Genomic DNA, 19,091 nt, shown 5'->3' with positions numbered 1-19,091 from the left:
AGCTTTTCTGTGCAGTTTCTGATTAAAAGACTGCGATTCACTCATTTTTGTCAGGATTTAATGGCTAAGAACACTCACAGTGAAGGGAATTTTGCCTTTCCCGGTGATGCCCGCATGACCTTTTCTGGTTACTCAACCAGGGAGGGTACAGGCAGTTCACACCCCACAACTTCTCGTTCCTCAGCTCCCTGCACTTTCTTATTCCGTCTCTTTAAAGTGCAAATGCTGCGGGAAAACTGAACTGCTCTGCGCTCTGCAGGATGAACAGCACAGCCCTTTGTGCTCACGCGGGTGCTCGGACAAAAATACAAATTAATAAAAAAAAAAAAAAAAAAAAAACAAAAAAAAAAAGGAAAAAGAGAGAGAGAGCGCTACGAGACCGCTCGCACGAACGCCAGGCAAGGAGCGGAGCCGCTGCCAGCGCTGCGTCCCCTCCTGCGGGGACCGACCCGCGCATCCCCGCGCTCCAAACCGGTCCCATCCGCGCATCCCCGCATCCCGGCGGGTCCGATCCGCGCATAACCCCCGATCCCAGCGGGTCCGACCCGCTCATACCCGGATCCCAGCGGGTCCCACCCGCGCATCCCCGGATCCCAGCGGGTCCGACCCCGCGCTGCCAGCGGGCGGAGGCGCTGGCGCGGTGCCTTCCCTGCCTCCCTGAACCCTTTCATGACCCGCCTGCCCCGAGGGCTCGGCGGGCAGGGCCGGGGCAGCCGCCCCACCTCACCCCACCCATGGCTCCCATTGGCGCGGATGAAAGTCCAGCACCTCGGGCTGCTATAAATGCACCTATGCGCGCCCGGGGGCCGGCACCGCGGCCATGGGCGGCTGCAGCATCCTCCTCCTCCTCCTGGCCCGCCGGCCGCTCCGTGCCCGCACCTGCGGCCGCGCCGCGTCCTCGCTGAGCGCGCTGCGGCCGGCGGAGACGCTGCCCGGGCCGCCCAGCTGGCCGCTGATGGGCAGCCTGCCCGACGTGCTCTGGAAAGGGGGGCTCAAGAGGCAGCACGAGACCCTGGTGAGGCTGGCGATGGCAGGAGGATGAGGATGGGGATGGGGATGGGATGAGGATGGTGATGGGGATGGGATGAAGATGCCGCACTCAGCGCGGTTTCTGGCTCTCCCCAGGCTCAGTACCACCGGCGCTTCGGGAAGATTTTCCGCATGAAGCTGGGCGCCTTCGACTCGGTGCACATCGCGGCGCCGTGCCTGCTGGAGGCTCTGTACCGCCGCGAGAGCGCCTGCCCCCAGCGCCTCGAGATCAAGCCCTGGAAAGCCTATCGCGACTATCGCGGCGAAGCCTACGGGCTGCTCATCCTGTGAGTGCTGCCCGCAGCATCCTGGCTGTGCCCGGAGGGGCTGCGGGGGTGCCGGGGACCGGGGGATGCTCGGAGCGGGTCTGGGGGTCCCGGGGGTCCGGGGCTGCTCCCCGAGCGTGGTCAGGGCTCATCCCGACCCCGAGCATCCCCCGGTTGTGCAGGGGGTGCGGTGGAGCATCAGCAGTGCGGGTTTGGGGGTTTTCTGCTTTCATTCTTCTCGGAGATTTTCGCTCTCCAACCTGGCTGTTTTTGTTCCGATGCAGGGAGGGAAAGGACTGGCAGAGGGTCAGAAGTGCCTTTCAGAAGAAGCTGATGAAGCCCCGGGAGGTTGTGAAGCTGGACACGGCGATCAATGAGGTACCTGCTCTGAGAAATCCCCTCTCTCTCTGCTCACCTGCCTGCCTGGGGGGCTGGAGCAGATCCGGTTTATCTGGGCGGTTTTATTTATTTACCCCACAGTGATAAACCACGAGCTCAGACCCAGAACATTCAGGGAATAACGAGTACAAACTGATTGCCAGGGTCTGAGACCACAGAGAAACCTGGAGCTGGGGGTGTCCCCACAGAAAAACAGGATTATTCCATAAGGATCCAGGCTCCAGCAAACAGCTTTTCCCTGCTTTTCCTGCATGCTGTAATTTTTGCCTTTACCCCTTCGTTCCTCTGCTCCTCCCCTCAGGGAACACCTCTGTCCTTAACCTCTGTGCTCCTGGGCAGGCTGAGGAGCATCAGTGACAAACACCTTAATCCCAGTTGTGAAACCCCAGCTGGTGAGGATTGCATCCCTGCGAGGGCAGCACGGTTCACCGGAGCCTGTCAAATCCAAGCACTTGTTCACACAGGGGGAAGTTGAATCTTGTTCAAAGAACAGGCAACAAAAGGATTCCTCTCATGCAAGATTGTTATCTGCTCAAACAGCAGTTGAAATGCTGAATTACACCGGATTTTTATTTGTTGATGTCATTTTATTCCCTTTTTTCTTTCTCTTCTCTCCACCATTTAGGTCCTGGAGGACTTTATGTACAGAATAGATGAGATTTGTGACCACAATGGCCAGATGGAAGATATCTATTCAGAATTCAACAAATGGTCTTTTGAAAGTGAGTGTGGTGCACCTGCCAGGGCATTGCAGTTAAAATATGATCAGGGATGAATATTGGCTGATTATTTTCAAACTCTCAGCTATAATATCATGCAAAGAGAGTTGCAGAACAGCCAGGGACTGTCAGTGCAAAATTCATCAGCACAAATATAATTTTCTGCCTAGCTACTTGCATGGCTTACAAAAATTCAAACATTCCAATGATTTATAAATAAAAAAATTGGGAGGGGTTATGGTTCGTTTATCTAGAGTGGGATCAGATAACATTTTTTGTTATTTTTTGCCCATCTGATATTTGTTAACTATCAGCAGGATCGATGATATATTCCAATAACAGAGTGCTGCCTGTAGGCAAAGTCTGCAAAATCCCATTTCCAGTGTTTACACTGGGATTGAGAAGGGCTGGAATGAGTTACCAAGGCAGAGCCTTGCAGAGCTCACTGAGGAATGTGCCAGGGATGACACAGGGCACAGAGTGGCTCAGGGACCCCCAAAAACAGGGAGGGTTGGGTGCAGTGACTGATCCAGCCCTGCCAGACCCAGCTGCCCTTGGCTGCCTCCTCTGGGCTGAGCTCCTCAAAGTGGAGTTTTTGTTCCCACTGTCAGTGGTGATGGATGCTTTTGGAAAGGGAGAAATAAGAAGTGACAGTTAGAAAATAAATGGGGGAAAAGGGTAAGTGGAAAAGGTGCAGCGTGGGATGCTGCCAGTCCTTGCAAGGAGGGGGAATGCTGTGGGAGATGCCCCTCAAGCCCTGCTCTCCTGCCACTCAGTTTTCCTCAGTAAATTCACCAAATATGAGCCAAAACTGCAGTTCTGCTGCTGGTGAGGGGATCAGTGGCACCACTAATTGTGCAGAAATGCTGCTGCAAAGGCTCCAAGCTGGAAACCCTCAATGGGGCCAGGGCAAACAAGCAGAGGTGTTTTACAAGAGCTGCTCTGCCAGGTCTGCACCAAGGAACACCTTCAGAGGGCTCACCCAAGCCATTCCTTGATGATAAACGATGCATCCCACACGGCCTTTTGTTATTAATTTAATTAAAATATTGCCTAACAACAGGTATCTGCCTGGTGCTGTATGGAAAGCGGTTTGGCCTCCTGCAGCAGGACGTGGAAGAGGAAAGTCTGAACTTCATCAAGGCTGTAAAAACGGTATGGGAGGGTCTCTCCTGGGGCTGGGGTGGTTTTTTACCCCTGCTGTTAATGAGAGGCAGCAATTTAAAGGAGAGAGCTGGAAAAAGCAGCTCAGGCTTCTGTACCCAACTGGTGCCCAGCTAATCCTGAACTTCTGCCTCCTTTATGCAATGCCTCACTCTGTTGTAATAAAGTAGGCAGGACTCAGGTTCTCCATGCAGGAAAAGCCCCTTTTTATTTCCATTTTTGTTCAGATTTCACAGACCTCGTGTACAACTTCAATTGGTTAGTAGCTTTCTTGCCAATTACTGTATTGGCTAGTAAAAGGTGTTTTACTTGTCCTTCAAATCTCTCTATTCTTGAGAGCCTGTATCCTTATGTAATATATATATTATATATTATATATTATATATTATATGTTATATGTTATATGTTATATGTTATATATATTATATTATATATATTATATATATTATATATTATATATTATATCAGTGAAGAATGTATTTTCTTCACTGATTCTCATGAGACAGATCCCTGGTTATCGCAGGTGAACTTTTTCTCCCCAAGAATAGTTAATTGTTGTGTTAATGAACTCTCCTTTCTCAAGCTGTTTTCACATAGGAACTTGGAAGCTGTTGTTAGGTGAGGTAGCTAAGCTAATCCATGTTTTATAAGATTTTTTTATGACAACTTTTACCATCAGTGGGACAGGGAATTGCTGCGTGGGCATCAGGGCAGCCCTGGAGGGAATTGTCAGCTTGGCTGGGACTGTGCCTGGCTGTGGGGTTTGCTGTGGGGTTTGGGGTCAGAGCTGCCTTTGTGCTCTGGGGTGCAAACCTGCCTCACTTCAGCCACCACACACAGGCAGCCAGCCCTGCCTGGGATTTTAGCTCATCCTTTGTCAAGGGAGAGGGAGGAACTGCCAAAAACGCCTTGAACCACTCCCAACATTGCCTGAAATCAATAGGATGCATTCCTTACTGAGGAGGCTCCTGGCTGCCCCTGATTTTTTTACCTGGATATGCCCTCAGTAGACTCAGACCCATCCTCTCTGTCCAGGATGGAAAATCCACCAGAATTTTGCCTTCCTGACAATCTCCCTCTGCTCCCCAGCCCGGTGCTGTTCAGGGGTAGCAGGGAAAGGATGGAAAGGGATTAAAGGGAGATTTCCCCCACAGATGATGGCCACCTTCGGGATGATGATGGTGACCCCTGTGGAGCTGCACAAGGGGCTCAACACCAAGGTCTGGCAAGCTCACACCAAAGCATGGGATGATATATTCAAAACAGGTCATTATTTAACCCAAATTTATCTCCTTTCCCTTCATCTCTGTCCTCTCCTTGCTATAATTGATTTTTCCATGCTTGCTGCTGTTAATCCCTGCCTTCAGCATGGATTAAAGCACATTTGCTGTACCCAAACAGGGATTATTCAATGTGGGAGCAGTTTTTGGTGACTAACACCCAGGCTGTGGGGCAATACCCAATTCCCAGGGAAATCCCAGGATTCTGGGAGCCAGCAGTGTCATGGCACCATTTAATCTGTCCTAAAAGGAAATAAGGAAATTAAAAATGTATAATCTCTATAAAGGCAAGGCTATAAATTAAAAGGGACTTCCCTCAACGACTCGTTTTCTTGGGAAACAAGAATTATGCATACAGTAAAAACCTATTTGCTAAAAAAAAAAAAAGAAATTATATCTTTTCTGAACAACTTGTAGCATAGTTGTAAATCCTAAACCCAGAAGTAATTTAAATAATAAGGTTCAGTCTGGCTTTTTGACTATTTAAAGTGATTTTGCCTTCCAAGTTTAAAAATTACTCAAACTCCAGATATGAAGTTAAGTTTTAATTTTTAATATTTTAAAATTTCATTGATATAAACAGTGAGAGCCATAACTAAAGGCTGAGAAAGCTTTTGGAAGGTTGTAACACTGAGTATTTCCCTTGGGTATTTGAGTCCCAAGGCTTTTTATCCTGCCAGCCACATACTCACTTATTTTATTGCTTCTTGGTTTATGGGCTTTAGGAAAGACACTTTAAACCAGTTTTGCTCAGAAAAACCAGTCTGACACCTTCACTTGAAGTGAATAATTCCTCACAGGAGCTGATTTTAACAGCTGGGATACTCCTGAGCAAAACCCATTTCTTTTTATTAAAAAAAAAACCCAGCATGTCAAAATTTGGCATCTCTTTGTGCCTTCCCTTGGTAAATCCAAGGTTTACATTTCCCCTCGGGGGTTCTGGGTGCTAAATCCCTTTGATTTTCTAACACCTTGATCCCCTTTGAAAACCCCAGGTAATAAATTTTACACACTCGTGTTTCTCTTTGTTGAGTATTTCCCTCAACCTGCCACTGATTTCCTCCCCTAATTTAAGAGGGCAGAATTCCTAAGAGCTGAAAAGCGATTTTTGGGATTGAGTTGGTTTGAAAAGTGACAACACCGTCCTTTATTCACTCTGAATACCCTCATTATTGACCCACTGCTTGCAAACAGAGCACATTTCGGCACTTTAAATCCCTGAGAAAAGTGGGTTTGCAGGTGTTTCTGTGGGACTGTGAGTGATTTTCCCTCATGCTGCCCTCCCCAGCCAAGCACTCCATCGACAGCCGGCTGCAGAAGCACTCTGCCGACCCGCAGGGGGATTTTCTGTGTGACATCTACTCGGGGGGACAGCTGTCCAGGAAGGAGCTGTACGCTGCCATCGCTGAGCTGCAGATCGCCGGCGTCGAGACGGTAACCGCGATGGGAGCAGGGATTAAATCCTCCACTTCCCTCCTTGGGGTTCAATTCACCCCAATTCCCTCTTTAGCTGCGGATCGCCGGCGTCGAGACGGTAACTGCAGGGTGAACAGGGCTCAGATCCCTCCTTAGGGTTTACATCCCCCCAATTCCCTCCTCAGCTGCAGATCGCCAGCCTTGAGACGATAACCGTGATGTGACCAGGCCTCAGATCCTCCAGATCCCTCCTTAGGGTTTACATCCCCCCAATTCCCTCCTCAGCTGCAGATCGCCAGTGCAGAGATGGTAACCGCGATGTGACCAGGCCTCAGATCCCTCCAGATCCCTCCTTAGGGTTTACATCCCCCCAATTCCCTCCTTAGCTGCAGATCGCCAGTGTGGAGATGGAACTGCGATGTGACCAGGCCTCAGATCCCTCCAGATCCCTCCTTAGGGTTTACATCCCCCCAATTCCCTCCTCAGCTGCAGATCGCCAGTGCAGAGATGGTAACCGCGATGTGACCAGGGTTTAAATTCCCCCAGTTCCCTCTTTAGCTGCAGATTGCCGGCGTTGAGATGATAACCGCGATATGACCAGGCCTCAGATCCCTCCAGATCCCTCCTTAGGGTTTACATCCCCCCAATTCCCTCCTTAGGGCTCAAATTCCCTCCCTGGGGTTCAAATTACCCCAGTTCTCTCCTTAGCTGCAGATCTCCAGCATGGAGGCCGTAACTGGGATGTGCCCAGGGTTTAAATTCCCTCCAATCCCCTCCTTAGGGCTCAAATTACCCCAATTCCCTCCTTAGCTGCAGATCGCTGGTGTGGAGATGGTACCCGGGATGTGATCAGGGTTCGTCCTCCCAGTTCAACTCTTGGGGTCTAAATCTCCCCCAGTTCTCTCCTTGGTGTTCAAATTCCCTCCAGTTCCCTCCTTAGGGCTGAGATTACCCCAATTCCCTCCTTAGCTGCAGATCCCCAGCATGGAGATGGTACCTGTGATGTGCCAAGGTTTAAATTCCCTCCAGTTCCCTCCTTAACTGAGATCCCGAGCATGGAGATGGTACCCGGGATGTGCCAAGGGTTTAAATCCTCCCAGTTTCCTTCTTAGGGTTCAAATTCCCTCCTTGGGGTTTAAATACTCCCCAGTTCCCTCCTTAGGGTTCAAATCCCCTCCAGTTCCCTCCCTGGGGTCCAAATTTCCCCCTGTTCCCTCCTTAGGTCTCAAATTACCCCAATTCCTTCCTTAGCTGCAGATCGCTGGCATGGAGACGGTACCCGGGATGTGCCCAGAGTTTAAATTCCCTCCAGTTCCCTCCTTAGGGTTCAAATCCCCCCAGTTCCCTCCTTAGGCTTTAAATTCCTCCAATTCCCTCCTTAGGTGCAGGTCTCCAGCATGGAGATGGTAAAACTGATTTTCCAAGAGTTCAAATTTCCCCCGGTTCCCTCCTTAGCTGCAGATTGCTGGGATTTTCCAAGGGTTTGAATTCCCTCCTTAACTGCAGATCACTGAGGTGGAGATGGTGAAGCTGATCTTCCAAGAGTTCAAATTCCCCCAATTCCTTCCTTTAGCTGCAGATTGTTGGGGTGGAGATGGTAAAATTGATTTTCCAAGGGTTTCAAATCATCCCAGTTCCCCCTTCCTTCCCCAACCTGAGCACCAGCACACCTGGAAGTGAGCTCATCCTGAAGCGGCCTCAGTGACCCAAATGCAGATGGATTTTGACCTGAAATCCCTGGATTTTGACCTGAAATCCCCAGATTTTTAATTCTGCATGACAACTGGGACTGCTCATAACCCCTCAGGCTGTCATAACTCCATAAAGCTGTGCCCAGCCAGAAATGTTGCTTTGAATTTTGGGCAAATTCTTCCTTCTGTGCCTACAAAAGGAGAGCTTCACCTTTCTTTCTGCTCTGTTCCAGACAGCCAACAGTTTGCTGTGGGCTCTGTACAACCTCTCCCGCAATCCCCACGTCCAGCAGAAGCTTTTCCAGGAAATCCAGAGAGTTTTGGGTGCTCAGCAGAGCCCGAGTGCTGAGAGCCTGAGGAGCATGCCCTACCTAAAAGCCTGTCTGAAAGAATCCATGAGGTAAAATCCTTCAAAACCATCCCCAAGTGTTTCACCAGCTTCTTTGTACAAGGGAGAAGGAATTTTCCAGCACATGGAATTTTGTTCATCTTGCTGATTGAGGGAAAATATGAGAGATGAAAGAAGGGAAAGTGCTGGGAATTTACTCAATTCTTCTCTTTCCCTGCAGATTAACCCCATCAGTGCCTTTCACCACCCGCACCATCGACACAGAAATGGTTCTGGGAAATTACATGCTGCCCAAAGGGGTAAGGCAATTAATTCTGTTTATTGGGATGGTTTTTAATTTATTAATTGCCCTTTAAACCACAGGAGTTGCTCATATTTCAGTTGCAAGCTGGCTTTGCCAAAGTACCAGCCCCAGGACAAGGAATGAGGGATTCACCCCAAGGATTCCCATAAACACAAACCCACACCTGCCTGCACTGCAGCTGGACTTAGACAGAAATATTTGCTTGAAATAATTTTGATGAGCTATTCCAGTTGATTTTTTGAGAATTCCTTGACCCCTCCTGAGAAAGCTGCTGGGCTGTGAAAAACACATCCACTTTCTTTTGAAAATTTAAAAAGTTTATTAAAGGACAATAGGAGACAAGGACTATAAAGTAAAGGTTATTATGGTTGGGTGTATCTTGTTACTTAGCTAAGAGTACACTTGTTTTAGAAACACTTTTTATGTACTATTTCTATTACGTTAGTTTGTTGCATATTCATAAACAATTATGCATAGTAAACTTTTTCTTTAAACTAATTTACATATTATAAGAACTGTTTGGTATGGCTCTTGTTTGGTTTTACTTTTTTCAGAGCATGCGTATTCTTTGCTTGTGGGTTTTAGCCTATTTTTATTATTTTTATTTTATTACTTTTAATTTTTGGGCTTTGATCTACACTGTTTTCAGATGTGGGAGTTGATAGTTGCATAAGTGTAGCAGGGTCTTCTTCATATGTTCATTGGATGTTATTTTATTTAAGTAGTTATTTTAACCAAGCATAGCTATTTCACTGCTATATCTAAGCTTAATTAACTACAGAAATAAAAACTATATCTTTATAACCAAGTCACTTTAGCCTCACACATATAGAACCCACTTTAATATTTGCCAAAAGCCAATACCATGATATGTACATATGACATGTGCCACGATTCTCCATCCTCGGGAGCTGGGGGTGGCTCTGTGACCTGTTCCCTGTCCTGCCTTGCTGCAGACGGTGCTGATGATCAACAGCCACGCCCTGGGCTGCAGCGAGGACTATTTCAGGGGCTGGGCAGAGTTCAGGCCCGAGCGCTGGCTGCACAGGGGCTCCATCCAGCCCTTCTCCCACGTGCCCTTCGGCATCGGCAGGAGGATGTGCGTGGGGCGCCGCCTGGCCGAGCTGCAGCTGCACCTGGCCCTCTGCTGGGTAAGCGCCCCAAAAAGGGAACTGGGGGGTTTGTCATCCCGTGAGCACGGGCACAGCCCAGCACGCTCACTGTGGGCACAGCAGGCACAGCCTTCCCAAGGGGTTTTCCTGGGGAAGCAGTGAGAAAGCTCAGAGAAGAGAAAACGATTCTTATCTCTATTTGTGCGCCTGTTGTTTGGCACATGGGGAATGTGTTATGGGGTATTTGCTGTTCCTGTTGTTTGGCACATGGGGAATGTGTTATGGAGATTGTTTATTGCAGAGTGTGGAGGTTCAGGGACATCACACCATGACCAGTATGATCCAGTGAAGCCAAGTTTATTATCTCCCTAAAAAGACTCTATTTATAATAAATCTCGACTGTCCATGTGTCTCTAGCTAATACATGATTGGTTAATCCTAGCTATTCACATGTCTAAATTAGAATGGTGATTGGATCACCTAATTTTTCATGCATCTTGCTGTGGTTGTCTGGCCATGACTTCTCTTTTTCCTTACTTTCCCAAGCTCACTGACAAACCTGCTGAGTCCTGATGACTCTTCTTGTATCTCTGTCAAGGATATACCAACCCCATTTCTGAATATGTCCATTATTCATTGTTTGTGCACGTGTCCATTGTCCATTATCCCAAGCAGGCTGGATTGTGCATCGGCTGACTATGGCCATTGTCCTGCAAGAACTCCTCAACCTGCAAAAAACACTTAACAGTTTATGAGAGTGATTTCTTAATTGGGCACTGGTGATAGTTGGATTGATTGGCCAGTTGGGTCAAAGCTGTGTTGTGAATGTCTGAAAGGGTCACGGGTTTTTCCTTGGTGTGATACAGTATAATAGTAGAGTTTAATATAGCATAGCTGAATGAGGCGATTGCTCAGCCTTCTGAATGAAGCAGCCAGAGCAGGTGATTCCCCAGCTGGGGATGCTGCCCTGACAGCTGGTGCTGTCCCTGCAGCTGATCCGCAGGTACCGCGTGCTGGCCACGGACCAGGAGCCGCTGGAGACGCTGCACTCGGGGATCCTCATCCCCGGCAGGGCCCTGCCCATCGCCCTCCAGCCACGAGCAGGTATGGGCAAACACACACCTGGGTGCTGCTTGGGCACTAAAATACACACCTGTGCTCTGCTTGGGCACACAAACACACACCTGGGTGCTGCTTGGGCACAGACACACACCTGGGTGCTGCTTGGGCACAAACACACACCTGGGTGCTGCTTGGGCACAGACACACACCTGTGCTCTGCTTGGGCACACACACACACCTGGGTGCTGCTTGGGCACACAAACACACACCTGTGCTCTGCTTGGGCACACAAACACACACCTGGGTGCTGCTTGTGCACACAAACACACACCTGTGCTCTGCTTGGGCACAGACACACACCTGGGTGCTGCTTGGGCACTAAAATACACACCTGTGCTCTGCTTGGGCACAAACACACACCTGGGTGCTGCTTGGGCACAGACACACACCTGTGCTTTGCTTGTGCCCACAAACACACACCTGTGCTCTGCTTGGGCACAAACACACACACCTGTGTTCTGCCTGTGCACAAACACACACCTGGGTGCTGCTTGGGCATAAAACACACACCTGTGCTCTGCTTCTGCACACAAACACACACCTGTGCTCTGCTTGGGCACAAACACACACCTGGGTGCTGCTTGGGCATAAAACACACACACCTGTGCTCTGCTTGGGCACACAAACACACACCTGTGCTCTGCTTGTGCCCACAAACACACACCTGGGTGCTGCTTGGGCACAGACACACACCTGTGCTGTGCTTCTGCACACACACACACCTGTGTCCTGCTTGTGGACAAAAACACACACCTGGGTGCTGCTTGGGCACTAAAATACACACCTGGGTTCTGCTTGGGCACAAACACACACCTGGGTGCTGCTTGGGCACTAAAATACACACCTGGGTGCTGCTTGGGCATAAAACACACACCTGTGCTCTGCTTCTGCACACAAACACACACCTGTGCTCTGCTTGGGCACACAAACACACACCTGGGTGCTGCTTGGGCACTAAAATACACACCTGGGTGCTGCTTGGGCACAGACACACACCTGGGTGCTGCTTGGGCATAAAACACACACCTGTGCTCTGCTTGGGCACAAACACACACCTGTGTCCTGCTTGTGGACAAAAACACACACCTGGGTGCTGCTTGGGCACACAAACACATACCTGTGTTCTCTGTGGGCACAAAGCACACAGCTGTGCTCTGCTTGGGCACAAACACACACCTGGGTGCTGCTTGGGCACACAAACACACACCTGTGCTCCTGCTTGTGCAAAAAAACCACACTTCTGCTCTTCTTGGGCACAAAACCATAAACCTGTGATCCTACTTCTGCACATAAACACACCCCCTTTTCTGCTTGTGCACAAAAACACACACCTGAGTTCTGTGTTCCTGCACACTGCAGGCTCTGCTGGCACCTGGGCTGGGATTTCTGTGCCAATGGGAGGGTAAACAGCTGCTGTCTGTCTGCTCTTCATCCTCACAGGGCCAGAGGCATCCTGAGTCTTTATTTTAACAAATTAATGCTGTCCCAGTTCGGTGTTTTATTAGGAACTGTCCTGTATTTCTCATAGCTCATGGCTCTGGACTTAATTTTATATCCACATTTCTGTGTGTGATGCAGCCCAAAAAGGGGGAAATCACCATGTACTCAGTGCTGCAGAAAACAACAGCCAGGGGTTGTTAGAACTTCACTGCAGTCCCAAAGATATTTCCTGGAAAAGAGCATTTGATCTTGGGCATCAATTTGCAGATTAAATAGAAGATGCCTTAGTGTTAGAAGTGTAGGAACTGCTCACTGCAGAGTTTAGATAACAAAACTTCATTTGAGGCAGAAGGATAAAGACAAATATAATTGTAAATAGTTATGCAGTGTTGCAACTTATATATTTTGAATGTAGGATTCTCTTTCTCACAAGTTTATACAAATGAGATAACAAAATAACACATTTGTGCAACAACCTAAATTGAGAAAACAACTCTCTGATCCAGAATGAAATCCTCCAATAGAAATTCAGGACATTTCAATGCTGGGGAAGTTATTTTTTTACCAGCCAACACCACGGGAAAAAAAATACATCCCAGTATAATCTGAATATTCACTCCTTTAACTGAAGTCTGTTCAGTGCTGTTTGCTTTGATAAATATAATATAATGTAATGTAATATATATAATAGAATTAATAGAATTAATATATAATATATAATATATAATATATAATATATAATATATAATATATAATATATAATATATAATATATAATATATATCATTGCTATATAACATATAACATATAATATATCATATATCATATATCATATATCATATATCATATATCATATAGCATATAGCATATAGCATATAGCATATATCATATATCATATATATTATATAATTAAAAAATATTTCTTTTTTTGCTCAATACAGGTGGCAAGAAATAAAGGACAGCCCTGCTGCTGCCTGCTCTTGAGAGAGGGACATGAGCAGTGGGAGCCAGAGCTCTGGAGGCTGCAGGGAAGAGCTGCACCACATCCCTTGAGCCACTGCTGAGCCAGGAACAGCACCAGGAAAAGCTCCCAGAATGTTTTATTGGGGAAAATGTGCCTAAAAGGAGAGGGAAATGCCAAGTGCTGTCATTGGGCTGTGGGGATGCAGGGGTTTAGTGCAGGACCAGCAGCCTGGGGGTGCTGAGCTGCCCAGTTTGGGGAGAGTTCCTCCAGTTTGGGACCAGGCAGGGCTGGAGTGGCCCTGGGAGTGCAGAGTGGGAGAGGAAACTGCCCCAGTCCTGCTCAAATTGCCAGAGAAGGGAGCTGGGAGCCTGGAAAAGGCTGAAACAGGGCTGGGAAATTGGGATAATGAAAGAAATATATTTCCTTGGCATCCTGGGTAGGAGGGAAATAAGGACAAATGCACTTGGCAGGATTTATTGCTTTGCTTTGGGCTTGTGCCTGACACCCCCTCTGCTCTCCCCATGGATTTCCATCCCTCCAGCTCCTGCCCCACCCATTTTATCCCACTCCTATTGTAAAAGCTTTGTGGTCTTTCATTGCATGAATGGAAATGGAACCACTGGAATCCTATGGGTTCTGCCTCTGCAGAACGATGATGATGATCCTGACAGGATAGGTGCATGAGATTAAGAACAGAAAATTGTGCTTCCAAGAACAATTCCGCAGGAAATGAGGACCCCAAACATTTCCAGGGGATCTGTTTCTCATGGAAACTGCAATATCTAAAGGTTCAAATTGTCACTGCCCTCCATGCAATACTGGATTCTGGCTGTTATGGTCGCTGGTTTTACACTTTTGCAGTTTCAACTACAGCTTTATCTCTATATATAACCCTGAATTTATTTTTTTACATGTTGAAATGCTGCAAATTCTTAATACTTGTTGGTCTGTCTCTTGTTTTCATTTGTTCTCCTCTGTTATGCTCAGACATGTAAATGTACCCCCAAAACAATGTATAAAACAATTTTTGTGCATTATCTGAATATTTCTAGGCAGTTTTGTAAGAAAATAAAGAGTTCTATTTTTTCTCTAGAATTAGTCTTTCATTATTTATTTTAAAAATCTTTGCAGCTTTGCAGAAGAGGCTTCTGCCCCCTTGGCACAGTCTGAACTCATTTCTGCCTGGCATGGAGGTCCCATGGAGGGGATTGGGACAAAATAAAATCCATAGGAAGTTCTGAGGAAAGGTGAAAACAGCTGGAATTTTTGCAGAATCAGTAGAAATTATGTGTATTTTAAAAATGCCATCCCTCAGGAGCATTCCTGGCAGGGTGAGGTGACACTGGGAGTAAAGGATGGGAAATCAATCCCCAGGGAGCTCATGCTAAAGTGCAGGCCCATGTGGAGATCTACCCAAAACCCAGGACAAAAACCCCACAAAGCCTCTTCTTACAGCATCATAATTTATTGGTAGTAATATTAATTTAATATTAGAGCCAAGGGAGTTGTGCCAGTATGGAAGAAATGCTAAGACAAACAGTTTGTTGGATTCCAGGCATCTCTCAGTGCTCACAAACATTCTGATGATTTAACCTCAGAGAAAAGTGCTGATATCTCAGTTCCAGGCATCTCTTAGTGCTCACCAATGCCCTGATGGTTTAACCCTCAGAGAGAAGTGCTGATATTTTGATTCCAGGCATCTCTCAGTGCTCACAAACGTTCTGATGATTTAACCTCAGAGAGAAGTGCTGATATTTTGATTCCAGGCATCTCTCAGTGCTCACAAACGTTCTGATGGTTTAACCCTCAGAGAGAAGTGCTGATATTTTGATTCCAGGCATCTCTCAGTGCTCACAAACGTTCTGATGGTTTAACCTCAGAGAGAAGTGCTGATATCTCGTTGAACTGACCTTGACAGCCTCGTTAGCGGCTGTTTCGAAACGCTGATTGCTCCTGGGCAGGAAATCCCAGGTGGATATTTACCGAAGCGCTCGAGTTTTTGCCATTTCAATGCAGTGGGCCCAGGGGTGCTGCTGTCAGGGAGTTTGGGTGGGTTCTGCACCAGCTCAGGCACAAATCTGCGCTCTCTGCTGGGTCACCAGCCACCAGTGACCTGGAAAAGGCAGTTCCGGAATCTTTGGAGTTTCTCTGGTTCCTGAAGTTGGCAGAGAACTTCATTAATCTCCTACCTCGAGTAAATGTCCAGAGCCATTGACTCAGGAAATAGGTAATTATCAAACTGCACAGACAATGAGTGACCAAGGCTTCCACTTCAGGCACCAGCTCAGAGCTTTCCTGTCCCTCTGTTTCCGGATAAATATATCTATAAATATAGCTAGAAATGTAACTAGAAATATAACTATAACTATAACTACAACTACAGCTATAACTATAACTATTACTAACTATAACTATAACTATAACTATAACTATAACTATAACTATAACTATAACTAACTATAACTATAACTATAACTATAACTATAACTATAACTAAATATAAATATAAATATACATATAAATATACATATACATATACATATACATATACATATAACTATAACTATAACTATAACTATAACTATAACTATAACTATAACTATAACTATAACTATAACTATAACTAACTATAACTATATAACTATAACTAACAATAGCTATAGCTATAACAAAATAGAAATAGAAAGAAATAGAAATAGAAATAATAGAAATAGAAATAGAAATAGAAATAGAAATAGAAATAGAAATAGAAATAGAAATAGAAATAGAAATAGAAATAGAAATAGAAATAGAAATACCTGGGAACCCTTTAGCCCAGCAGGATAAATCAGAGCAGCCCTTTGCTGCTTTGGAACGAGGCCCTCATTCACAATTTCCATTTCAACACCACCTCCCTGGGATCATTTCCTCCTCAGAGAAAGGCAGCAGGATCACAACTTTAATGGGATTAATTCACCTCCACACTCCCTGTCCCTACAGGGAAGGGAGTGAGGTTTACCTGTCCAAAAGGAAGTGAATTCTGTTCAGGCTTTGGAAATTAATTCTGTTCAGGCTTTGGGCGTGTTGGAGTTGAAAAGGCAAAGCTGGAGCCAATAATCCATGCTTTTTTATGGATGAGAATGCCAATCTTCAGGCCTGGCAAGCTGGAATTTCTGTTCCTGCCAAGCTGATGTGCCACAGCTCTGAGTCAGTCCCTGCATGGGGATTTAGGGACCTTTCCCTGCTCCCATTTTGTCACTTTTGCTCAGGTTTGTCCCCTCCAGCCTGGGAAGGACCTTTGTGCTCAACAACCAGGGGCAGAATTCACACCTCTGTCAATACTTCAATTAATGGTGCAAAATAACCCAAAATCTAAAAAATTAATTCTGTGAGTTGCTCCCAGCTGAAGTTCATTTCAGGACAAATTCATCCCATGCCTCATTTTACAGATGTGAAACTTCATTTTTAATTCTATGACACTGCCCGTGGGTGGGTGGGTTTTTGATGCATTATCACCTCTTAGAAAAGGAGAAAGTTGGACAATTTTCAGTCCTTTGTGGCACATCTCTTGAAAATTCATGGAAGAGCTGTAGCTTTAGCAGAAAAAGCTGGTTTTGGCTTCAGATAATTGAAATAAGAGGTTTATTGGGATTGAAGCAGCTCATTGATCCCTTATGTGAATTCCCCTGAGAACCTGAGCATTGACAGCTCAAGGTGTGGGTGGCTGCATTCATTTTTTTTTAATGTCTCCTTTCAGGTAAGGCTTGGAGAAAAGTGTGAATATTACATTATGAACTTGAGCATTGTGCTTATTCACTTCTATTTATTGTTGGCTGTTTTTGAGTATCAGAGTTGAAGAGAGTGAAAATCAGAGTTTTTCTTTCCTGCCTAGAACTTCATTAATGCCTCATCCAATCCCTGTATGGATTTTATCTCCTATATTCCCACACTCTTTGCTATGGGAATGTCAGAGGACAGACTACATCGAATTTTAACTCCTATCCACAGTTTTTATCTCAATTCTTTATCTCAAGATTGTTGGAACAACCTAACAAGTCAAACCTCAGCTGTAGGACTTGGGTCCAGAAGGAATTTTGAATAACTTCACATTGTAGGGTTTGGATGGAGCTGAACACTCCTGGAGCAATAATCCCTGACAGGAAAAGCAACAACGAGGCCTCTCCACAAAACAAAATATTTTTCTCCGAGGGACAATGTCAAAACAAGTGTGGAATGGAATGCATTTAATAACCAGGGAAAATGATCCTCTGCTTCCTTGGGCATGTTCCTCTCAACAAGTTCAAACTCTTTGCCTCTAATTTTCCGAGTGTTGGGTGAACTCCAGGCAGTGGGAAGGGAAGGGAAGGGAAGGGAAGGGAAGGGAAGGGAAGGGAAGGGAAGGGAAGGGAAGGGAAGGGAAGGGAAGGGAAGGGAAGGGAAGGGAAGGGAAGGGAAGGGAAGGGAAGGCACTGCACCCAGCAGGGCAATAAAGGGGAGCCAGGAGTGCAAAAATTACCCCAAATTGGAACCTGCACGTCCGTGGCACTTTACCCTCCACTATCAGCTCCGGAATGGAAATCAGAGTCTCATCTGATTCATGCTGAGGTGAACTGTGCTCCACAGAAAAACAGGAGATAGAGGAGCAGGGAATGCTCCAGGTGTGCTTGCAGGTGGAACTCCAGCAGCTCGGGGCTGGCTCAAGGTGAAGAAGGGAAAAACATTCTCCAGATTTAATGGAAACAATGGAAGGAAATGTTTGAGAAGCCTCAGGCAGAATGGGTTCACTTACCCAGCCTTCCAAGCTGCCTCAAAAATCCCCTTTGTTATCTCAGTGCCGCCAGCAGGAGCCCGGGCAGCCCTGCAGGTGAGGGCAATGCCCGGGCCAGGCTCTGTCCCATTTTCTGCAGGGCAAAGGTGCCAGATATCTGCTCAGGGGTCAGCCAGGAGCCAGCTCAGCCGTGGGCAAAGGCCAGCCCTGCCTGGGGGGCCAGGCAGGGACACCCCAGCTCAGCTGCACACTCCAGACCCCTCCTCACACTGCAGGGCTGGCTGGCTGTGCCACCACGGAGCACAGGAGAAACCCAGCTGGGCCCAGACCTTGGTCATTGTCAGTGGGAGAAGGAGGAGAACAAGGAGGAGTTTGGGAGCAAGATTCTGGGCAGAAAAACAGGATAACTGGGATCATCCCCACCTGCTCTGCTCAGCTTTTGGTGCTCTGGAAGAATCCTCTCTTCCCTCTGGCTGTGGTAGAAAGAACAGGAAGGAAAAGCTTTAATGCTCCTTGTAACATTCAGGACTTCAACACAAGTGAAAAGCTTCAAAGCACACTCCACTAAAATGAAATAAACACAGAGGAAGACCAGGAGATATTTTATATGCAGGCAATGATATAAAGATCTCAAGTAGCTGAACATCCTGGACATTCTTATTGAAAGCTCTCACCGCCACTGGGGGAGGCACTCAGTGCTCTGGTTTAGGTGATAAGGAGGAGATTGGGCAGAGGTTGGACCCTTGGAGATCTTTTCCAATCTAAATTAACCTGTGATTCTGTGATTCAATACACACGAAGGGAAGCTGGCTCCATAAGAGATCAGGCATTTGGTTTTCCTACAAAAATTCAATATTTCAAAGTTCACCTCTAAGTGTTCCTGGAAGGGGTGATAAGAAGTGCGGGCTGAGGGAAACATTTTCAGGGCAGTGAAATATCAATTTATCAGATTTATTAGTTCCAGAATGAGTGGTGCATCCCACTTGTCTGTTAAATACCTATTTGTATTGAAATCCTGAAAAGGATTTTGGGGCCAGAAAGAGCCATAGAGTTACAATAAGAACTCAAACCCATGATTGTAAGGATGTTT

The 19,091-nt window shown here is 46.7% G+C and overlaps 1 protein-coding gene across 1 annotated transcript; it reads left to right on the top strand.

The window, feature by feature from the left end:
- Positions 1-818: 818 nt before the first annotated feature.
- Positions 819-14,297, top strand: LOC135456216 (1,25-dihydroxyvitamin D(3) 24-hydroxylase, mitochondrial). Its single transcript, XM_064729948.1, has 12 exons — positions 819-1,015; positions 1,126-1,316; positions 1,580-1,673; positions 2,320-2,416; positions 3,477-3,568; positions 4,732-4,843; positions 6,146-6,291; positions 8,198-8,364; positions 8,534-8,612; positions 9,574-9,768; positions 10,722-10,833; positions 13,232-14,297. Exons 1-12 carry the CDS (start codon positions 821-823, stop codon positions 13,243-13,245), a joined length of 1,494 nt encoding a protein of 497 aa, XP_064586018.1. The 5' UTR covers positions 819-820; the 3' UTR covers positions 13,246-14,297.
- Positions 14,298-19,091: the final 4,794 nt, after the last annotated feature.

This window comes from Zonotrichia leucophrys, chromosome 20 (assembly GCF_028769735.1).
Source record: "Zonotrichia leucophrys gambelii isolate GWCS_2022_RI chromosome 20, RI_Zleu_2.0, whole genome shotgun sequence".
NCBI classification, from domain to species: Eukaryota; Metazoa; Chordata; class Aves; order Passeriformes; family Passerellidae; genus Zonotrichia; species Zonotrichia leucophrys.
This window is presented reverse-complemented; position numbering and strand designations above follow the sequence as displayed.